This window comes from Amblyraja radiata, chromosome 34, assembly GCF_010909765.2.
Source record: "Amblyraja radiata isolate CabotCenter1 chromosome 34, sAmbRad1.1.pri, whole genome shotgun sequence".
NCBI classification, from domain to species: Eukaryota; Metazoa; Chordata; class Chondrichthyes; order Rajiformes; family Rajidae; genus Amblyraja; species Amblyraja radiata.
Window position 1 is genome coordinate 5,633,173 of NC_045989.1, and position 18,140 is coordinate 5,651,312.

The window sequence follows — 18,140 nt, forward strand, 5'->3', positions numbered from 1 at the left end:
GCACAGTGGATGTGTACTCCTCCAAGTCTATCTCTGTACCACTGGTAACCTGTTGTGCAAACAGGTCCCAGTCGGTGCGATCAAAGCAGTCCTGGAGTTGTAGGGTGGCGTCCTCGGGCCATATAACCATATAACAATTACAGCACGGAAACAGGCCATCTCGACCCTTCTAGTCCGTGCCGAACACGTATTCTCCCCTAGTCCCATATACCTGCGCTCAGACCATAACCCTCCATTCCTTTCCCGTCCATATAACTATCCAATTTATTTTTAAATGATAAAAACGAACCTGCCTCCACCACCTTCACTGGAAGCTCATTCCACACAGCCACCACTCTCTGAGTAAAGAAGTTCCCCCTCATGTTACCCCTAAACTTCTGTCCCTTAATTCTCAAGTCATGTCCCCTTGTTTGAATCTTTTGACCGTCCTTATTGCAGATTTGGTCTTGCGGATGAGGGGTTTGTATGCAGGCAGCGGAAACAGTGAGAGGTGATCGGATTGTCCCAGGGATGGGCGGGGGAGAGCTCTGTAGGCGTCCTTGATGTTGGTGTACACTTTATCCAGCGTGTTTGAGCTGATGTGGTTATCATCGGGTCTCGAACCGAAACGTCACCTATCCCTTTTATCCAGAGATGCTGCCTGAACTGCTGTAACTCCAGCTTTTGTGTTTATCTTTGGTTTAATCCAGCATCTGCAGTTCATTCCAACGCAAGGTTATCTTTTTTTCCCTTTGTCAAAGCTTTTATTTCCGAAACATTGTCTATTTGTTTATTTAAATTCAATGATAAAAGGAATGATTATTCTTTTGCTGGTTGAGGGCTGCTTTGATAATGTGTAATATTATTTTGCAAATGATATATTATTTTTGGCCTCTGCTGCCGCTGCTGCTGCTGCTCTCGGTTCCAGTTCCTAATTCCTGTCCAAACAGGAAGTTCTGGTGTTTGGTGATTTCTTTGAGAGGCATCATTAAACTCTTCAAATATGGGAGACACTTGGAGAATTCCTGATTGTCGGGAAAGGAGCATATTTCCTGGGGAAGTGGACAGATGGAATATTCTGAGCAAATTCTGAGGCAGTTAAAACCAAGGCAGAATGGTACGTTATGGAGCAGAACACAAGTTCCCAGGATTGGCACACCATAGAGACTTGGACGTTGTAACAGAGCACAGACTGATTATGCCTCCGTGTCCATAAAATCAGATAGATATCTTGGTTGGTAGGGATGGGTTGGGTTAAAAGACTATATAGACTCAATAATTAATAATGACATAGTCACTGTGAACAACACAGAACTAAACTGTTTACAACAATAGCAATCTGCATTGCCTTGAATTTAATTTTGTATCGAGATACAGCATGGATGCAGCCCACTTGAGGCCCTTAAGTCTGAAGAAGGGTCTCGACCCGAAACGTCACCTATTCCTTTCCTCCAGAGCTGCTATCTGACCCGCTGAGTTACTCCAGCTTTTTGTGGTCTGCCTTCAGCCCATCAAGTCCACACCAATGTGTAAGAAAGAACCGCAGATGCTGGTTTAAATCGAAAGTAGACACAAAATGCTGGAGTAACTCAGCGGGACAGGCAGCATCTCTGGAGAGAAGGAATGGGCGACGTTTCGGGTCGAGACCCTTCTTCAGACTTCAGTTGTCTGAACCCGCTTGTTCACAAGGAGTTTCTAGCTGATGGCTCTCAATGGAAGTGGAAAAGCTCGGATGCAGTTTGCTCACAACCTTAGTGTGGAACATGTTTGAGGAGCTAACTACTCTGATGCTGTTCTTGTCATCTTGCAGCTGTCTAATACTATTTCTATTTATTCTTTTCAGTATTTAAAACCACTACTGGACTTTTAGGGACAAAATGGCTGAGACTGTAAGTATGCGATAAAACGCACATCATTCTGTTTTCATATTTCATATCATTGCTTAACAAAGTAATGGAATATGAAGGGTTTATACTGTGACGTATCACCCACTAACATAGCTAATTGTTTTATCATAGATGAAAATTGCTGAAATAAAACATCTTTATAAATTGTGGGCCCTGATGAAGAATCCATGTTGATGTGTGTACGTCAAACACCTCCCACACAGGGAACTGCAGACGCTATTTTAGTTACTCAGCGGGTCAGGCACCATCTGTGGAGAACATGGACAGATGGTGTTTCAGGTTGTGACTCTTCCCAAAATGCCACCTATCCATGTTAATTGAGTCATACAGCATGGAGATAAACCATTCGGCCCACCGTATCCATGCCAACCACAATGTCCCACAAATGCCACTCACCTGCCTGCATTTGGCCCATATCCCTCCATTCATGTCCATGTTCCTGTCCAAATGTCTGTTAAATGTTATTATTGAAGCTGCCTCAACTACCTCCTCTGGCAGCTCGTTCCATATACCACCACTATTTGTGTGAAAAAGTTGTCCCTCACGTTTCTATCAAACCTTTCCCCTCTCACCTTAAACCTTTGTCCTCCGTTCTTGATTGCCCTGCCCTTGGAAAAAAACTGTGCATTCACCCTATCTATTCCCCTCATGATTTTGTACATCTCTAGAATCCCTCTCATCCTCCTGTGCTCCAAGGAATAATGTCCTAGCCGGTTCTGCAGAGATGCTGCCTGGCCCGTTGAGTAACTCCAACACTTTGTGTCTTCTGTCCTTGGTCACATTGTTTAACAGCTGATAATTTCACTGTTATTTTTGTCTTTAGCAAACAGGAACGTTCCGGATGGTCTCTGAGCAGGAACAAGCACTGCGCACAAAACTGGATCACCTCTCCACCAAGGACCATGGGCCAGTGATTGGCAAATGTGACCTGCTGCCCCCTCACACACTACAGAAGGTCAGTCAGTTCTTAACCTGGGGCACTCACACGCACACCCACCCACGCACACACACACGCACACACACCCACGCACACACACACGCACGCACACACATACACGCACACATGCACACACGCACGCTCACACACACACACGCACGCATGCACACACACACGCACGCATGCACACACACATGCACGCAAGCACACACGCACACTCGCGGGCATGCGTGTGCACACACACAGACACACACACGCACGCAAGCACCTGCACACACACACACACACGCACACAAGCTCGTACACGCACACAAGCACGCACACACATGCACACACACGCATGCACATACGCACACTCATGTACTCATGCACGCGCACATGCACACACACATATACGCACATGCACTCACATGCACACGCGCACGTGCACACGCACCCCCACTCACACGTACACACATGCACACACGTGCGCGCGCACACACACACAGTCACACAATTGCACACAATAAAACAATCTTGATACATGAGAGACATTACAGCAGATAATTGTCAAAGTGGAAGGTTCTACGCAGCAATGTAGACTAGAAAATATAAGTAGAGTCATAGAGATACAGCCATGAAATAGGCCCTTCGGTCCAAATACCTGTGCTGGCCCGTGCTCCAGCTGAGCTAGTCCTATTTGCCCGTGTGGGCCTTAGCGATGCACATCCAACAAGGAAGGAAATTCCCGAGCTCAGGCCAGAGGTGGTCGGTCATGTCCACCAGTGGTGCCGACACTAAGCTAGAGGTCACAAGAGGCCAACACACCATGTCCAGAAGGTCGTTGATTTAGGAGAGATTTTATTTTATTTTTTTATTTATTTAATTATTTATTTCGAACAGAATAAAAGAATAAAAAGCAAGTGTGAAACAGCATACAAAAAACAAAACAAGAATGTTTATAAAGTGTCATAAACAAAATCTATAAATAAATGAAATTGTGTGTCCGAAAAGGAGCAGGAAGAAGCCAAAGCTTATTAATTCCCGCCCCTTATTCAACTGCTTGTAATTATCTTATACAAATTTAGTAGCTATATGTACACCATATGTACACCAGCTATATGTACACCAAATTATTTACATTTATACACTAATCAAATATTTACAAAGCCATACAAAAAAGAAAAAAAGAAAAAGAAAAGAAAAAACCCTTGGAGTAACTCAGCGGGACAGGCAGCACCTCTGGAGAAAAGGAATAGGTGACGTTTCGGGTCTGAAGAAGGGTCTCGACGTGAATCATCACCTATTCCATTTCTCCAGAGATGCTGCCTGACCCGCTGAGTTACTCCAGTTTTTTGTGTCTATCTTCAGTGTAATTGAAGCACGACACAACATGGGTGGTGGGGATGATGCGGTTTGATTCAGGCTTGAGGAAGCACAAGTACTTTAAGCTTTTTCACAAACGTTACTGTGTTTGTCAAAGAGGGCAGGTAGATTGATATAAAGACAATTATTATTTTGTTGTTTTTTGAATATTTCACAAAACATCACTGCTCTACTCGACCACAAATGATACGTTTCTCATTCATTGCTACAGGGTCACCTTTATCTTTTCAAGGCCAGTCACTGATCAAAGGTCATTTTCTTAGGCTAGAGAAAAACAGCTGGTGACCTTTAGAGGCCAAGAAAATGAATGTGCCATCACAACGCAGGAAGCAGCGGTGATGTGTGCCGCCGTCTGGAACAACACGGTCAAATAGTAGTGGACAAACATCCTCACTCAGGCACCGCACACATGCGCAGACACGCATGCACACACAGCGGGACAGGCAGCATCTCTGGAGAGAAGGAATGGGTGACGCTTCGGGTCGAGACCCTTCCCTTTCTGTTTCACTCTTTCCAAGTTCTGATGAAGGAAGACATAAAGTGCTGGAGCAGCTGAGTGATTGTAGAGGGGGAAGGGAGGAAGAAATCCGGACGAGAATAGGAGCAGGCCAAAACATGGCAGGTAATAGGTGAAGTTAGACACCTGGAGTAACCCAGTGGCTCATGCTGCATCTCTGGAGAAAAGGAATGTGTGATGTTATGGGTCGAGACCCTTCTTCACGGATCCTGGAATCTGAAATGTTCACAGTTTCACTTTCCACAGATGCTGCCTGACCTGCTGTGTGTTCCCAGCATTTTCTATTTTTTTATTTCATGTTTCCAACATCTGCAGTTTTTTTTTTTTTGCTTTTCAGAAGGAAAGGTCTGTCTTAAGGGCCGGTCCCACTTACACGATTTTTTTGGCAACTTGCCGGCACCTGTCATAGTCGCAGCAGGTGGCCGACATGTCGCGGGGTGATGCCTGTATGGTCGTGAGTAGTCGCCCTTTTTCTGGTCGTCACTGGATTTTCAACGTTGACATTTTTCGGCCACCTGCTGCGACTATGACGGGTGCCGGCAAATCGCCGAAAAAAAATCGCGTAAGTGGGACAGGCCCTTTAGAGTGAAGACGGGTGAAATACTGGCAGCTCAATATCTGGCTGTTCCCGTGGCTGGATGTTGGGGGTTTGTAGTGATCCCTAGTTGTCTGATAGCGAGCGTTACTTTGACGGAAACATCTGCTTATCTCGTGGTCAAACACTTGTTTGGGAGATGCCTCATTGTCTAAAGCTCAGCTTCAAAGGCAGAGATCTGAAAAAAATATCTCAGTGTAGAACAAGCTTGCTGTCAAATCCACACAGATAGCTGCACTTTTAAAAGGACGATCTTCATTATCCTTTAAATTAGGGTCAGCGCACTTCATGATGTCAGGTCAAAACAAGAATAGTCAGGATTAGAGTTTCATGTGCCATCTGTTTTGTTTGAGTGTCACTGAACAGACTATCTGTGAGTGGTGTTTGACACGATGGAAGGATCAAAGGTGAACTAAGTAACTCTAGCTGGTGGCTCTACATCTGCAATGACCTTCCCTTCATTGATTAGTTCAGTTTAGTTTGGTTTAGAGACACAGTTTCGGCCCACCGAGTCCGTGTCAACCATTGACCCGGTCCCAGCCCACTAACACTATCCTACACACAATAGGAACAATTTACAATTGTTACAAGCCAATTAACCTACAAACCTCCACGTCTTTGGAGTGTGGGATAAAAGCGGAGATCCCGGAGAAAACCCACGCAGGTCACGGGGGGAACGTACAAACTCCGTACAGACAACACCCTTAGTCAGGATCGAACCCGGGTCTCTGGCGCTGAGCCACCATGCCACCCAGCTCTGACAAGTCCTGACCATCTACAACACTGACTCACTAAACTTGCTGCCTCGCAGTGCCAGAGTCCCTGGTTCGATTCTGACTACCGATCTTATAGAAACATATAAAATTATAAAAGGACTGAACAAGCTAGATGCAGGAAAAATGTTCCCAATGTTGGGCGAGTCCGGAACCAGGGGGCCACAGTCTTAGAATAAAGGGGAGGCCATGTAAGACTGAGGTGAGAAAAAACCTTTTCACCCAGAGAGTTGTGAATTTGTGGAATTCCCTGCCACAGAGGGCAGTGGAGGCCAAATCACTAGTTGGATTTAAGAGAGAGTTAGATAGAGCTCTAGGGGTTAGTGGAATCAAGGGATATGGGGAGAATGTAGGCATGGGTTATTGATTGGGGACGATCAGCCATGATCACAATGAATGGTGGTGCTGGTTCGAAGGGCTGAATGGCCTCCTCCTGCAGCTATTTTCTATGTTTCTCTGTTTACGGGTGCCTTCTGTATGGAGTTTGTACAATCTTCCCATGACCTCGTGGGTTTTCTCCAGGTGCTCCGGTTTCCTCCCACACTCCAAAGACGTGCAGGTTTGTAGGCTAATTGGCTTCTGTAAATTGTCCCTAGTTTGTAGGATAGAACTAATGTATGGGTGTGGACTTAGTCGACCAAAGGTCATGTTTCCACAATGCATCTCTGAACTAAACTAAACTAAACTAAACAAAACTAACCTAACCACTAATTTCCCAGACCTTCCATCTCTTATAGAGTACTTAGTCAACAACATGAAGGAGATAGACACAAAGTGCTGGAGTAGCTCAGCGGGACGGGCAGCATCTCTGGAGAGAAGGAATGGGTGACGTTTCGGATCGAGACCCTTCTTCAGACTGGTTAGGGATAAGGGAAACGAGAGATATAGATGATGATGTGGAGAGATAAAGAACAATGAATGAAAGATATGCAAAAAAGTAACGATGACTGAACTGAACTGAACTGAACGTTATTTATTGAGCACTTTAAAAACAACCACTGTTGCAACAAATTGCTGTACATGACTAATCATAAACATAAAACAAAACAATAAAAACATTAAAAGATAGTAGAAACACTAAAAAACAATAATAGAAACACTAAAGTTTCTAAAGAGCAAAGTCTCATGCAGGGGCGAAAGCCAAGGAATAGAAATGGGTTTTAAGATTGGTTTTGAAGATGGACAATGAGGGGGCCTGTCTGATGTGCAACGGCAGAGTGTTCCATAACGCCGGAGCAGCAACAGAGAAGGCTCTATCCCCTCTGAGCTTCCGCTTAGACCTCGGTACCTCCAGGAGCAGCTGATCAGCTGACCTGAGGCACCGAGCAGGAGCGTAGGGATGAAGCAGCTCAGAGAGGTAAGGCGGGGCGAGACCATTTAAAGATTTAAAAACAAATAAAAGAATCTTAAAATGAACTCTAAAGTACACAGGCAGCCAGTGGAGGGAGGCCAGAATAGGCGTTATGTGCTCCCTCTTACGTGATCCAGTTGAAAGGCGAGCAGCAGCATTCTGAACCAACTGGAGACGTGCAAGGGAAGATTGGCTAACTCCAAAATAAAGTGCGTTACAGTAATCCAGCCGAGCCGTGATGAAGGCAAGGATTACTGTTTCAAAATGCTGTCGTTCAAGAATGGGCTTCAAAGGAAACAGGCCATTGTTAGCTGTTTGTTGGGTGAAAACGAGAAGCTGGTGCGACTTGGGTGGGGGAGGGATAGAGAGAGAGGGAATGCTGGGGCTACCTGAGGTGAGAGAAATCAATATTCACACCACTGGGCTGTAAGCTGCCCAAGTGAAATATGATATACTGTTCCCCCAATTTGTGTTTAGTCTCACTCTGAGAATGGAGGAGACCAAGGACAGAAAGGTCTGGGTAGGAATGGGAAGGAGAATTAAAGTGTCCAGCAACTGGGAGATCGGGTTGGCTCAGGCGGGCTGAGCGAAGGTGTTCCGTGAAACGATCGCCCAGTCTGCGTTTGGTCTCGCCGATGTATAAGAGTCCATATCTTGAACAACGGATACAGTAGATGAGGTTGGAGGAGGTGCAAGTGAACCTCTGCCTAACCTGAAAGGACTGTCGGGGTCCCTGGACAGAGTCGAGGGAGGAGGGATAGCGACTTCTCTCACTATAGTGGGTAGTGGTGGGATCCCGTTGGACATGGCGGGAATTATGGAGGAAATTTAACAGAGATAAAGATTGACTTACCACATAACCATCCCTCTCTTCCATCATCCCCACCCCTCTCCCACCCCCTCTCCCACTATTCACTTCTCTTCAAGAGTCAAGAGCGTTTTATTGTCATATGTCCCGAAATGGAACAATGAAATTCTTACTCGCAGAAGCACAACAGACATGCAAACATAATATTCTGTAAAACCCACAATAAACAACAAAAGAAAAGTTCAGTGTATATATTTAAAAAAATACAAATAAATAGTCATTGTGTGGAAGCAGGCCCTTCAGCCCAACATGCCCACACTGGCCAACTATGATCCATCTACACTAGTTCTACTTATCTGCATTTGGCCCAATTCCCTCTAAACCTGTCCTATCCATATAGTTATCTAATTGCTTCATAAGCATTGTGATGGTCCCTGCCTCAACTACCTCCTCTGGCAGCTCGTTCCATACACCCACCTCCCTTTGTGTGAAAAAGTAACCCCCCAGATTCGTATAAAATCTTTCCCCCATCACCTTAAGCCTCTGCCCTCTGGTCCTCGATTGATCTACCCTGGGCAAGAAACACTGTGCATCAACTCGATCTGTTCCTCTCTTGATTTTATACACCTCTATAAGATCATCCCTCATCCTCCTGTGGTCCATGAGTTCCAGTTGAGTCCCAGCCTACTCAACCTCTGCCTATAGCTCAGAGCCTTAAGCCCCAGCAACATATACAATAATAGTACAAATATAATGTCCCTAAGTCTATATACTTTGGAACCTAGTTGGAGGATGCCCTGTTTAATAGCCTGGTGGTTGTAGAGAAAAAGAAGCTCCTGAACCTGGATCTCTTTGAGATCTGAACCTGTGGTGGCTCCCATGGTCACCCTGGACAACGGAACTTGCTGCGGAATGACTCTAACCTTTCTTCTCCCTCCGCAGGCCAAGGACGAATTGAATGAGACAGAGGAGAAGCGGGTGGCATGTGTGACTGAGCTTCAGAACCTGGTCCAGGACTCTGCCAGCTCGGGAGAGGAGTTCGCCAAGATTGTGCTGGAGAAGACAAAAGACAAAGATGATTCGTTCTTCCTGAGGTTCATCAGAGCAAGGAAGTTTGACGTGAAAAGGTCCTATGAGCTTCTCAAAGGTGAGAGGTCAACCATAGGGCGATTAAGGATATTTGGAAAATCCAGGCTTAGCTTCCTCACACATCTTAGATGTCGATTTTCCAGAAGGCTGCATGTGTTGGCTAATTCCTCAAACTGTATTCAATTGGGCAAGAGTTGATTTATCTTTATTGGTTAGTGAATGAAGGGAGGAATAATTGCCTCCTGCCAGGACTAAGTCTTGTAGAACATAGAACAACACAGTGCGGGAACAGGCCCTTCGGCCCACAATGTCTGTGCTGAACATGATGCCAAGATCAACTCTTATCTGCCTGCAATGTATCCATATCCCTTCATTCAAATGCGCAATAGTCTCGTAAATGCCACTATCATATCCGCCTCAACTATCGCCCTGACAGTGTGTTCCAGGCACTCACCACCCTCCATTAAAAAAAAACTTGCCCCGCACATCTTTAAACTTTGGCCGTCTGGCCTCCAAGGTGTGACCTCTAATATTTAATATTTCCATCCTGGGAAAAGGTTCTGACTTTCTACCCTGTCTATGCCTCTCCTCATTTGATATCCTTCTAACAGGTCACCCCCTTAACCTCTGGCATTCCTGAGAAAACAATTCTAGTCTGTCCGACCACTCCCTGTAGCTCTTACCCCCTCAGCGGCACAGTGGCGCAATGGTAGAGTTGCTGCCTCACAGTGCCAGAGACCTGGGTTCGATCCTGGCTACGGGTGCTGAGTGTACAGAGATTGAACCTTCTCCCCGTGACCTGCGTGGGTTTCTCCGAGATCTTCGGTTTCCTCCCACACTCCAAAGGTTTGTAGGTTAATTGACGGTGTAAATGTAAAATTGCCCTTAGTGTGTGTAGGATAGTGTTAGTGTGCAGGGATCGCTAGTGGGCTGAAGGGCTTGTTTCGTCACCGTATCTCTAAACTAAACTAAACTGAGGGTGTCAAGCAGGAGAATGGGGTTGCGAGTGAAGATCAGCCACGATAGGACAAATAGACTTGATAGGACAAGTAGACTTGAACGGCCTTATTCTGCTCTTTGAACATGAATCCAGGCATCACTGGATGGTAAACCTCCTCTGCACCATTTCTGAAGCCTCATCATCCTTCCTGTAATGGGACAACTACTGGAGCTATACTGGAGCTACTCCTAGATGGAGAGGGTTAGGTTCCTGTTCAGCCAAAAGCCGATCTGCCCAAACAAAGCACCATTGATTTAGCATCCGCTAGTAAACATAGTGTGGACACCCATGACTGGCCATTTTACTTTTGTTTAGGTTATAAAGGAAGCAATGTAGGTAAGTGTATGGTTGATAGACTGTTGCATCTTTACCAGTACACAAGCCTCAAACCAGATAGAGTCATAGAGTTAATGAGAGTCAGAGAGTCACACAGAGTGGAAACAGGCCCTTCGGCCCAACTTGCCCACACCAACCAACATGTCCCACCTGTCCACGTTTGGCCCATATCCCTCTGAACCTATCCTATCCATGCACCTGTCTAATTGTTACTTAAACATTGCGATAGTCCCTGCCTCAACTACCTCCTCTGATGGCTCGTTCCATACACCAACCCCACTTTGTATGAAAAAGTTATGCCTCAGATTCCTATTAAATTTTCACCTTAACCCTCTTCACCTTAAACCTATGTCCTCTGGTTCTCGATTCTCCTACTCTGGGCAAGAGACTTTGTGCGTCTAACTCTGGGCAAGAGACTGGACGTCTAGATGTGTGATGGAGTACACTTCAGCAGTGTGTCATCCATACTCTTGCTACATGCGTAGCTATCTCCCTCACCTAAACAAAGACGCTACCCCAATGACAATCAGAACTGATCAATGGAAAAGCTCCCCTGCCACTGAGGCTGCAGATGTAAACATGTACAGCATTGATTCCTTTATGACCCTCAAACCTCGGGCCACTCCACAAGGAAGGTCCAAGGGCAGTTGGAACATAAGATGGAACACTACAGATCTCTCTACGTCACATAGAATCCTGACTTAGAACTACAATATAACCGGCTGACGTTTCTCATAGTTTGATCTAAAGTCATGTCCACCCTCCATGACTGGGGGGTGGGGGGGGAGAGGTGAGGAAGTGGGTCCGAGGTGGGGGGGGGGGGGGGGGGGGAGGGAGGACTTTAACCACATGATTCACCAGGGCAGCCCATCATTATCAACCCAAGATAATTTCGGGATGTGTGGTCAATGATGAGTTTGTGTCTAGTTTATCGTCATGGCAGTGGGGTACAGTGACAAGCTTTTGCTGCAAGCTCACTGGTCAGTGGAGAGGCAATACGTGATTACAATCGAGCCATTCACACTGCACAAATAACCTGAATAACATTTGTGCTGGATAAACATAGAAACATAGAAAATAGGTGCAGGAGGAGACCATTCGGCCATTCATTGTGATCATGGCTGATCGTCCCCTATCAATAACCCGTGCCTGCCTTCTCCCCATATCCCTTGACTCCACTAGCCCCTAGAGCTCTATCTAACTCTTTCTTAAAACCATCCAGGGACTTGACCTCCACTGCCCTCTGTGGCAGGGAGTTCCATAAATTCACAACTCTCTGGGTGAAAAAGTATTTTCTCACCTCAGTCTTAAATGACCTCCCCTTTATTCTAAGACTGTGGCCCCTGGTTCTGGACTCGCCCCACATTGGGAACATTTTTCCTGCATCTAGCTTGTCCAGTCCTTTTATAATTTTATATGTTTCTATAAGATTCCCCCTCATCCTTCTAAACTCCTGTGTTTACAAGACCATAAAGTCCAGTAAAGTCCGATCAGATGGGCAAGAAGGATCTGAAGATGCTGGGTCACACCAAAGATAGACACAAAAAAGCTGGAGAAACCCAGTGGGTCGGGCAGCATCTGTAGAGAAAAGGAATTGGTGACGTTTCGGATGGACCATCGTGGGCTCCACCTTTCCTGAGTCATTGGAGCAGGCGCTGCTTTGTTCTGGACCTTCCCATAGGTCAAGTGTCCTCCTCCCTGTCTCTCAGACTGACGAAGGGTCTCGACCCAAAACGTCACCTATTTCTTTCCTCCAGAGATGCTGTCTGAACGGCTGAGTTACCCCAGCTTTTTGTGTCTAAAGATAGCCTGATGGTCTCCAATGAGGTAGATAGTAGCTCAGGACTGCTCTCTCTCTAGTAGGATGGGTGGTAAATTCCATACCAGCAAAGACCTTATCCTGTAACACAATTTAAAAAAGGGTCTTCCATCAGGTTAAAGAAGGAACTGCAGATGCTGGAAAATTGAAGGTAGACAAAAGTGCTGGAGAAACTCAGTGGGTGCAGCAGCATCTATGGAGCAAAGGAAATAGGCAACGTTTCGTCCCGAAACGTTGCCTATTTCCTTCGCTCCATAGATGCTGCTGCACCCGCTGAGTTTCTCCAGCACTTTTGTCTACCTTCCATCAGGTTAGTTTGTCCAAGTGGTTTTGTACATGTCAGGCTGGATGTTGATTGTTTGTTTGGGCGGCAGTAACATGACAGCCACACTTTGGTTCAACTTGTATATAAGCGCCTCCCATTTGGAGCTGCTCCAAACCAATGGTGCTGGAGTTCATCTTCCCCATCCCTCTCACCCAGAGACACTGGAGCAATTGTCTATTCCCCTCCCTTATTCCTAGCCAACACGGGCTGGAGACCGGACCACCACCAATAGCTTTGGTCTTAGTGGAGTCCACTGCTCGACTTCCCCCCAACATCTAATCAGTAGACAAGAAAGAGTTCATCCAGTCGAGGGTAACACGTATAATTCATTAAAGGGGGGACTTGTTTTCTCCGCTTGTTCTACAGTAATTGCTCTTGAAAAGAGCCAAATCTCTGGCATGGGAAAGTCCGTCTTTTTGTGTGTTCATTAGTGCGTAGGTTTATCCGATTGCACATGAGACACAGTAAGCATTGTCCCGCAGTGGAGCCAAGCAGGCACCATTCAGATGAGGCCGGGAGGAGGAGTAGGCGCTGACTGCTGAACAAAACGGTCGGGCAGCACGGTGGCGCAGCGGTGGAGTTGCTGCCTTACAGTGTCAGAGGCCCAGGTTCGATCCTGACTACGGGAGCTGTCTGTACGGAGTTTGTACGTTCTCCCCGTGACCGCGTGGATTTTCTCCGGGTGCTCCGGTTTCAACCCACACTACAAAGTTTGTAGGTTAGTTGGCGTCGGTAAAGATTGTAAATTGTAAATTGTAAATTGTAAGTTCACATGGCCGACTTTGGGATGTCCTTGGAGGAAACCCACGTGATCACTGGGAGAACATGCAAACTGCACAGTCAGCACCCGAGGTCAGGATTGAACCTGGGGCTCTGCCGCTGTGAGGCAGCAGCTCCACCAGCTGCGCCACTGTCTTTCCATCCTGTTCTCCCCTTATGCTCTCAGGCAGCTTGTTCTGAAATACATCAGTGTCGTTTGTTTCACATTCTAGACCTTAACCACCCTCGGGGTCAGTAGGTCTGTCCTGGATTTGCTATGAGATTTATCCATGAACAACTACTAGTATTATAATCCCCAACAAGCACTGACATCTTTAGACAAAATGTTTAAGAAAGAACTGCAGATGCTGGAAAAATCGAAGGTGGACAAAAATGCTGGAGAAACTCAGCGGGTGAAGCAGCATCTATGAAGCGAAGGAAATAGGTGACTTGGGTCTCGACCCGAAATATCACCTATTCCTTCGCTCCATAGATGCTGCCTCATCCGCGGTGTTTCGCCAGCATTTTTGTCTACCTTCTGACATGTTTCGAGGTACCTTGTGATGCCTCTCCATCTCTCCCCCATCCTAATCGTCCTAACACTGTCGTCCTGCTTAGCCTAATTGTTTGTATCCACTCGTATAACATTCGCCACAGCCAACAATGGACCATTGTGGGCTCCACCTTTCCTTGATCATTGTTGCTGGGTTTTTTTTTGTGTTTTTTTTGTTTATTTTATTAGAAGTTAATACAGTACAAAACAATACAGTGGGACCTAATTTTAGGTGCCAACTATGTCATAATGTAATACATTCTATGTACAACCTCTAGTTTTATGTTTTTGAAAAGGAAGTAAGAAAAACAAAAACAAAAAAAATAGAGAGAAGAAAAAGAGGAAAAATAGATAGTAGAAAATAGAAAAACGTGAAGTATGTATATAAGAAAAGAAAAAATAGAAAGTAGAAATAGGAGAAAAAGACCCTTAAAAAAGAAATTTTCAAATCTTTGTTCGGAGATGTAAATCTATCCACGACCTGACCTGAAATCAGTAATCTCTACGGTACCGCTGCATCACATGATTCCAATAAGTCGATGAAAGGGGACCAACTCCGTAAGAATTGGTCATATTTATCTATTAGGCGGAGTCTCATTTCTTCAAGGTGTGCTATGTCCATCATATTCCTAATCCACATTTTAATATAGCTGTATTAATATAGTTGGTATAGCTGTATTTTTCCAAAATTTAAGTATCAATTTCTTTCCAATTATTAACCCATAATTTAAAAAAACTTTTTGGTCTTTATTTAAATTGATATCTTCTACTATTATTCCAAATATAATCCATTCCGTATAAGGTTCTATTCTTGACTTGAAGAGCTTTGTAAATATATCAAATATATCGCTCCAAAATGTATTCAACTTTGTACATCCTACAAATGAATGTGTTATATTAGCATTTTGAAACAAACATTTATCGCATCTGGGAGAGACGTTTGGGTAGAATTTATTCAACCTCGTTTTTGAATAATATAGTCTATGTAATAATTTAAATTGAATTAAATTATGTCTTGCATTAATGGAACAATTATGTGTGTTCATCAGATACTTTTCCCATCAATCTTTCGGGATCTTTATCATTAGTTCATGTTCCCAATCTTCTCCTAGTGCCTCTGTTGAGGGTAATTCTCTATTTAATATACTATTATAAAAATATGATATTAGTTTTTGTGAATCAGCCTTAATATTCATTGCTTCTTCGAAAGGGTCTAAAAATATAGTTTGAAATCTATGTATATATTTCTTCATAAAGTCACATATCTGTATATATTTAAAATATTGATTAACATTCAGTTTAAATTTTGATTTTAATTGTTGAAATGATAACAATTTGCCCAATTCATACATATCTCCTACTTTCCTAATCCCCAGTCTATCCCATTGTTTATATGTTTTGTCGATAAGAGATGGTTTGAATGCAGGATTGTTCAATATTGGGGTTAGTACTGATAGATTATTTAATTTCAAGGATAATTTTATTTGTTTCCAAATTCTTATTGTATTGTGAATAATTGGGTTCTTCTTATATATTATACTATTCAATTTTATCGGTGAGAACAAGATCGTTCCTATATCGTACGGGAAACACTCCTCTTTCTCCATTCTTATCCACTCCGACTGGTGAGTGGAACTATCCAACCAGTACATTATGTTCTTAATATGCACTGCCCAGTAGTAATACGTAAAGTTAGGTAATGATAAACCCCCAACTTCTTTAGGTTTACACAAATGCTTTCGTTGAATTCTGTGTGCTCTATAATCCCATATAAAATTAGTGATATTAGAATCTAGTTTTTTGAAAAAATATTTTGGAATATATATTGGGATCGCTTGAAACAAATATATTAATTGTGGTAAGAAAGTCATTTTTATAGCGTTAATTCTACCTATCAATGAGAGCGGGAGCGTTTTCCAAAATTTAATCATATCATTCAGTTTATTTAATAGTGGCATAAAATTGGCACTAAATAATGATTTGTGTCTTCTCGTAATTTGAATACCCAAATACTTGAATTTTTCTGTTGCAATTTTGAAAGGGAATTTTAATAAGTGTCTCGCATCCTGTGGTTTTAAAGACATAATGTTGTTTTTATTCCAATTTATTCTATATCCTGAAAAAGAACCGAATTCCTCAATTAGTGTTAATAAGGTGGGTATACTCGTTTGTGTATTAGTAATATATAAAAGAATATCATCAGCATATAATGAAATATTATTCTATGAGTCCTTTGTATTATATCCGTGAATATTCAGATGATTTCTAATCCTTTCAGCCAGCGGTTCTATCATAAGGGCAAATAGCAATGGTGATAAGGCACAACCCTGCCTATTACCCCTTGATAAATAAAATTTTGGAGATAACATATTATTAGTTAATATTCTTGCCGTAGGTTTATCATAAAGTAGTTTAACACATCTAATAAAATTCTCTCCCGTATTAAATTTTTGGAGCACCTTATATAAATACTGCCATTCTACCTGATCAAATGCCTTCTCTGCATCCAGCGTAACAACTGAAATATCTTCAATGTCCTCTTTGTGAGAGTACATTATATTGAAAAGCCTTCTCAAATTATTAAATGATTGTCTTTTGGGTATAAATCCCGTTTGATCCGGGTTTACCAATTTGTTAATATAATTATTCAGTCTTCTAGCTAGAATCTGAATCTGATCCGTATTTAGAAGTGATATAGCTCTGTAAGAACCCGGTTCATCTAAATCTTTATCTTTTTTTGGTATAAGTGTTATTGTTGATTCTGCTAAAGTTTCTGGTAGTTTATTTTCGGTATAAGCCTGTGTGTATAAGTTGAGTAATCTTGGTACAATTGAGTCCTGAAATCGTTTATAAAATTCATTACTAAAACCATCTGGTCCTGGGGTCTTCCCATTTTTCAATGAGCTTATTATTTGTTTTATTTCTTCACTAGTGATCCGTGCTCCTAATTCCTCTTGTTCTAAACTATCCAATTTAGGGAGATTGCAATTAACTAAAAAATTTGTAATTTTACTATCATCTGTATTTATTTTAGTTGTGTATAAATTATGATAAAATTGGGTAAACCTTTTATTAATATCCTTTGGTAGTGTTAGAAGCTCACCCTTATCAGATTTAATTTTAGTGATAGTATTTTCCTTTTCTTGTTGCTTCAGTTGCCTCGCTAGTAATTTATGTGGCTTATCCCCAAATTCGAAATGTGCCTGTTTTGTAATTTAGAATAGTCTTATTACTCTTGCCGATAATATTCTATTGAGTTTATATTTCAATAAGGTTATCTTATTATGTTTATCTATGGTTGGGTCAGTTGCATTGTCCAGTTCTAGTGACTTTATTTCCTGTTCTATCCGCTGAAGTTCTCTTTTATTTGCTTTATTTTTAAAACTTTGATAAGAGATTATAGCGCCGCGCATGTATGCCTTAAAGGTTTCCCATAATAGCGATACAGAAATACCCGGCGTCTCATTTATCTCGAAAAATTTTTTTGTTTATTCTTTTATATACTCATAACCCTGCGGGTTATTTAATATTTGTGCATTGAATCTCCAAAAAGGTTTTATACCCGGCATTCCCTCAATTTTAAGTATAAAAGTCAGTGGTGAATGATCGGAAATAATACTATTATGGTATGATCGTTGCTGGCTTTGATTTGTCCTTTTCATCCCTTTCATTCTTTGTTCTTTGTTCTTAATACTTTTTTCATATCTCTAGGTTCCCTCGCCCCAGACTCTCAGTCTGAAGAAGGGTCTCCACCCTATTGCTTTTCTCCAGAGATGCTGCCTAACCCATTGAGTTACTACAGCATTTTGTGTCTATCTTTGGTGTAAACCAGCATCAGCAGTTCCTTCCTACACAACATATATATTACTTGGTGGACAAAAGTGCTGGAGAAACTCAGCGGGTGCAGCAACATCTATGGAGCGAAGGAAATAGGCAACGATTGCCTATTTCCTTTGCTGAGTTTCTCCAGCACTTTTGTCTACCATCGATTTTCCAGCATCTGCAGTTCTTTCTTAAATTTATATGG

The 18,140-nt window shown here is 43.1% G+C and overlaps 1 protein-coding gene across 2 annotated transcripts in view; it reads left to right on the plus strand.

Moving 5' to 3' along the window:
• Positions 1–18,140, plus strand: part of rlbp1 (retinaldehyde binding protein 1) — a 47,730-nt gene that overhangs the window by 16,682 nt on the left and 12,908 nt on the right. For both annotated transcript variants that reach the window (XM_033050351.1, XM_033050350.1), the window contains exons 2-4: positions 1,823–1,868; positions 2,710–2,841; positions 9,175–9,379. In XM_033050351.1, the coding sequence (XP_032906242.1) occupies positions 1,857–1,868; positions 2,710–2,841; positions 9,175–9,379 (349 nt within the window). In that variant the 5' untranslated portion in view covers positions 1,823–1,856. The remainder of the gene's footprint in view (positions 1–1,822; positions 1,869–2,709; positions 2,842–9,174; positions 9,380–18,140) is intronic.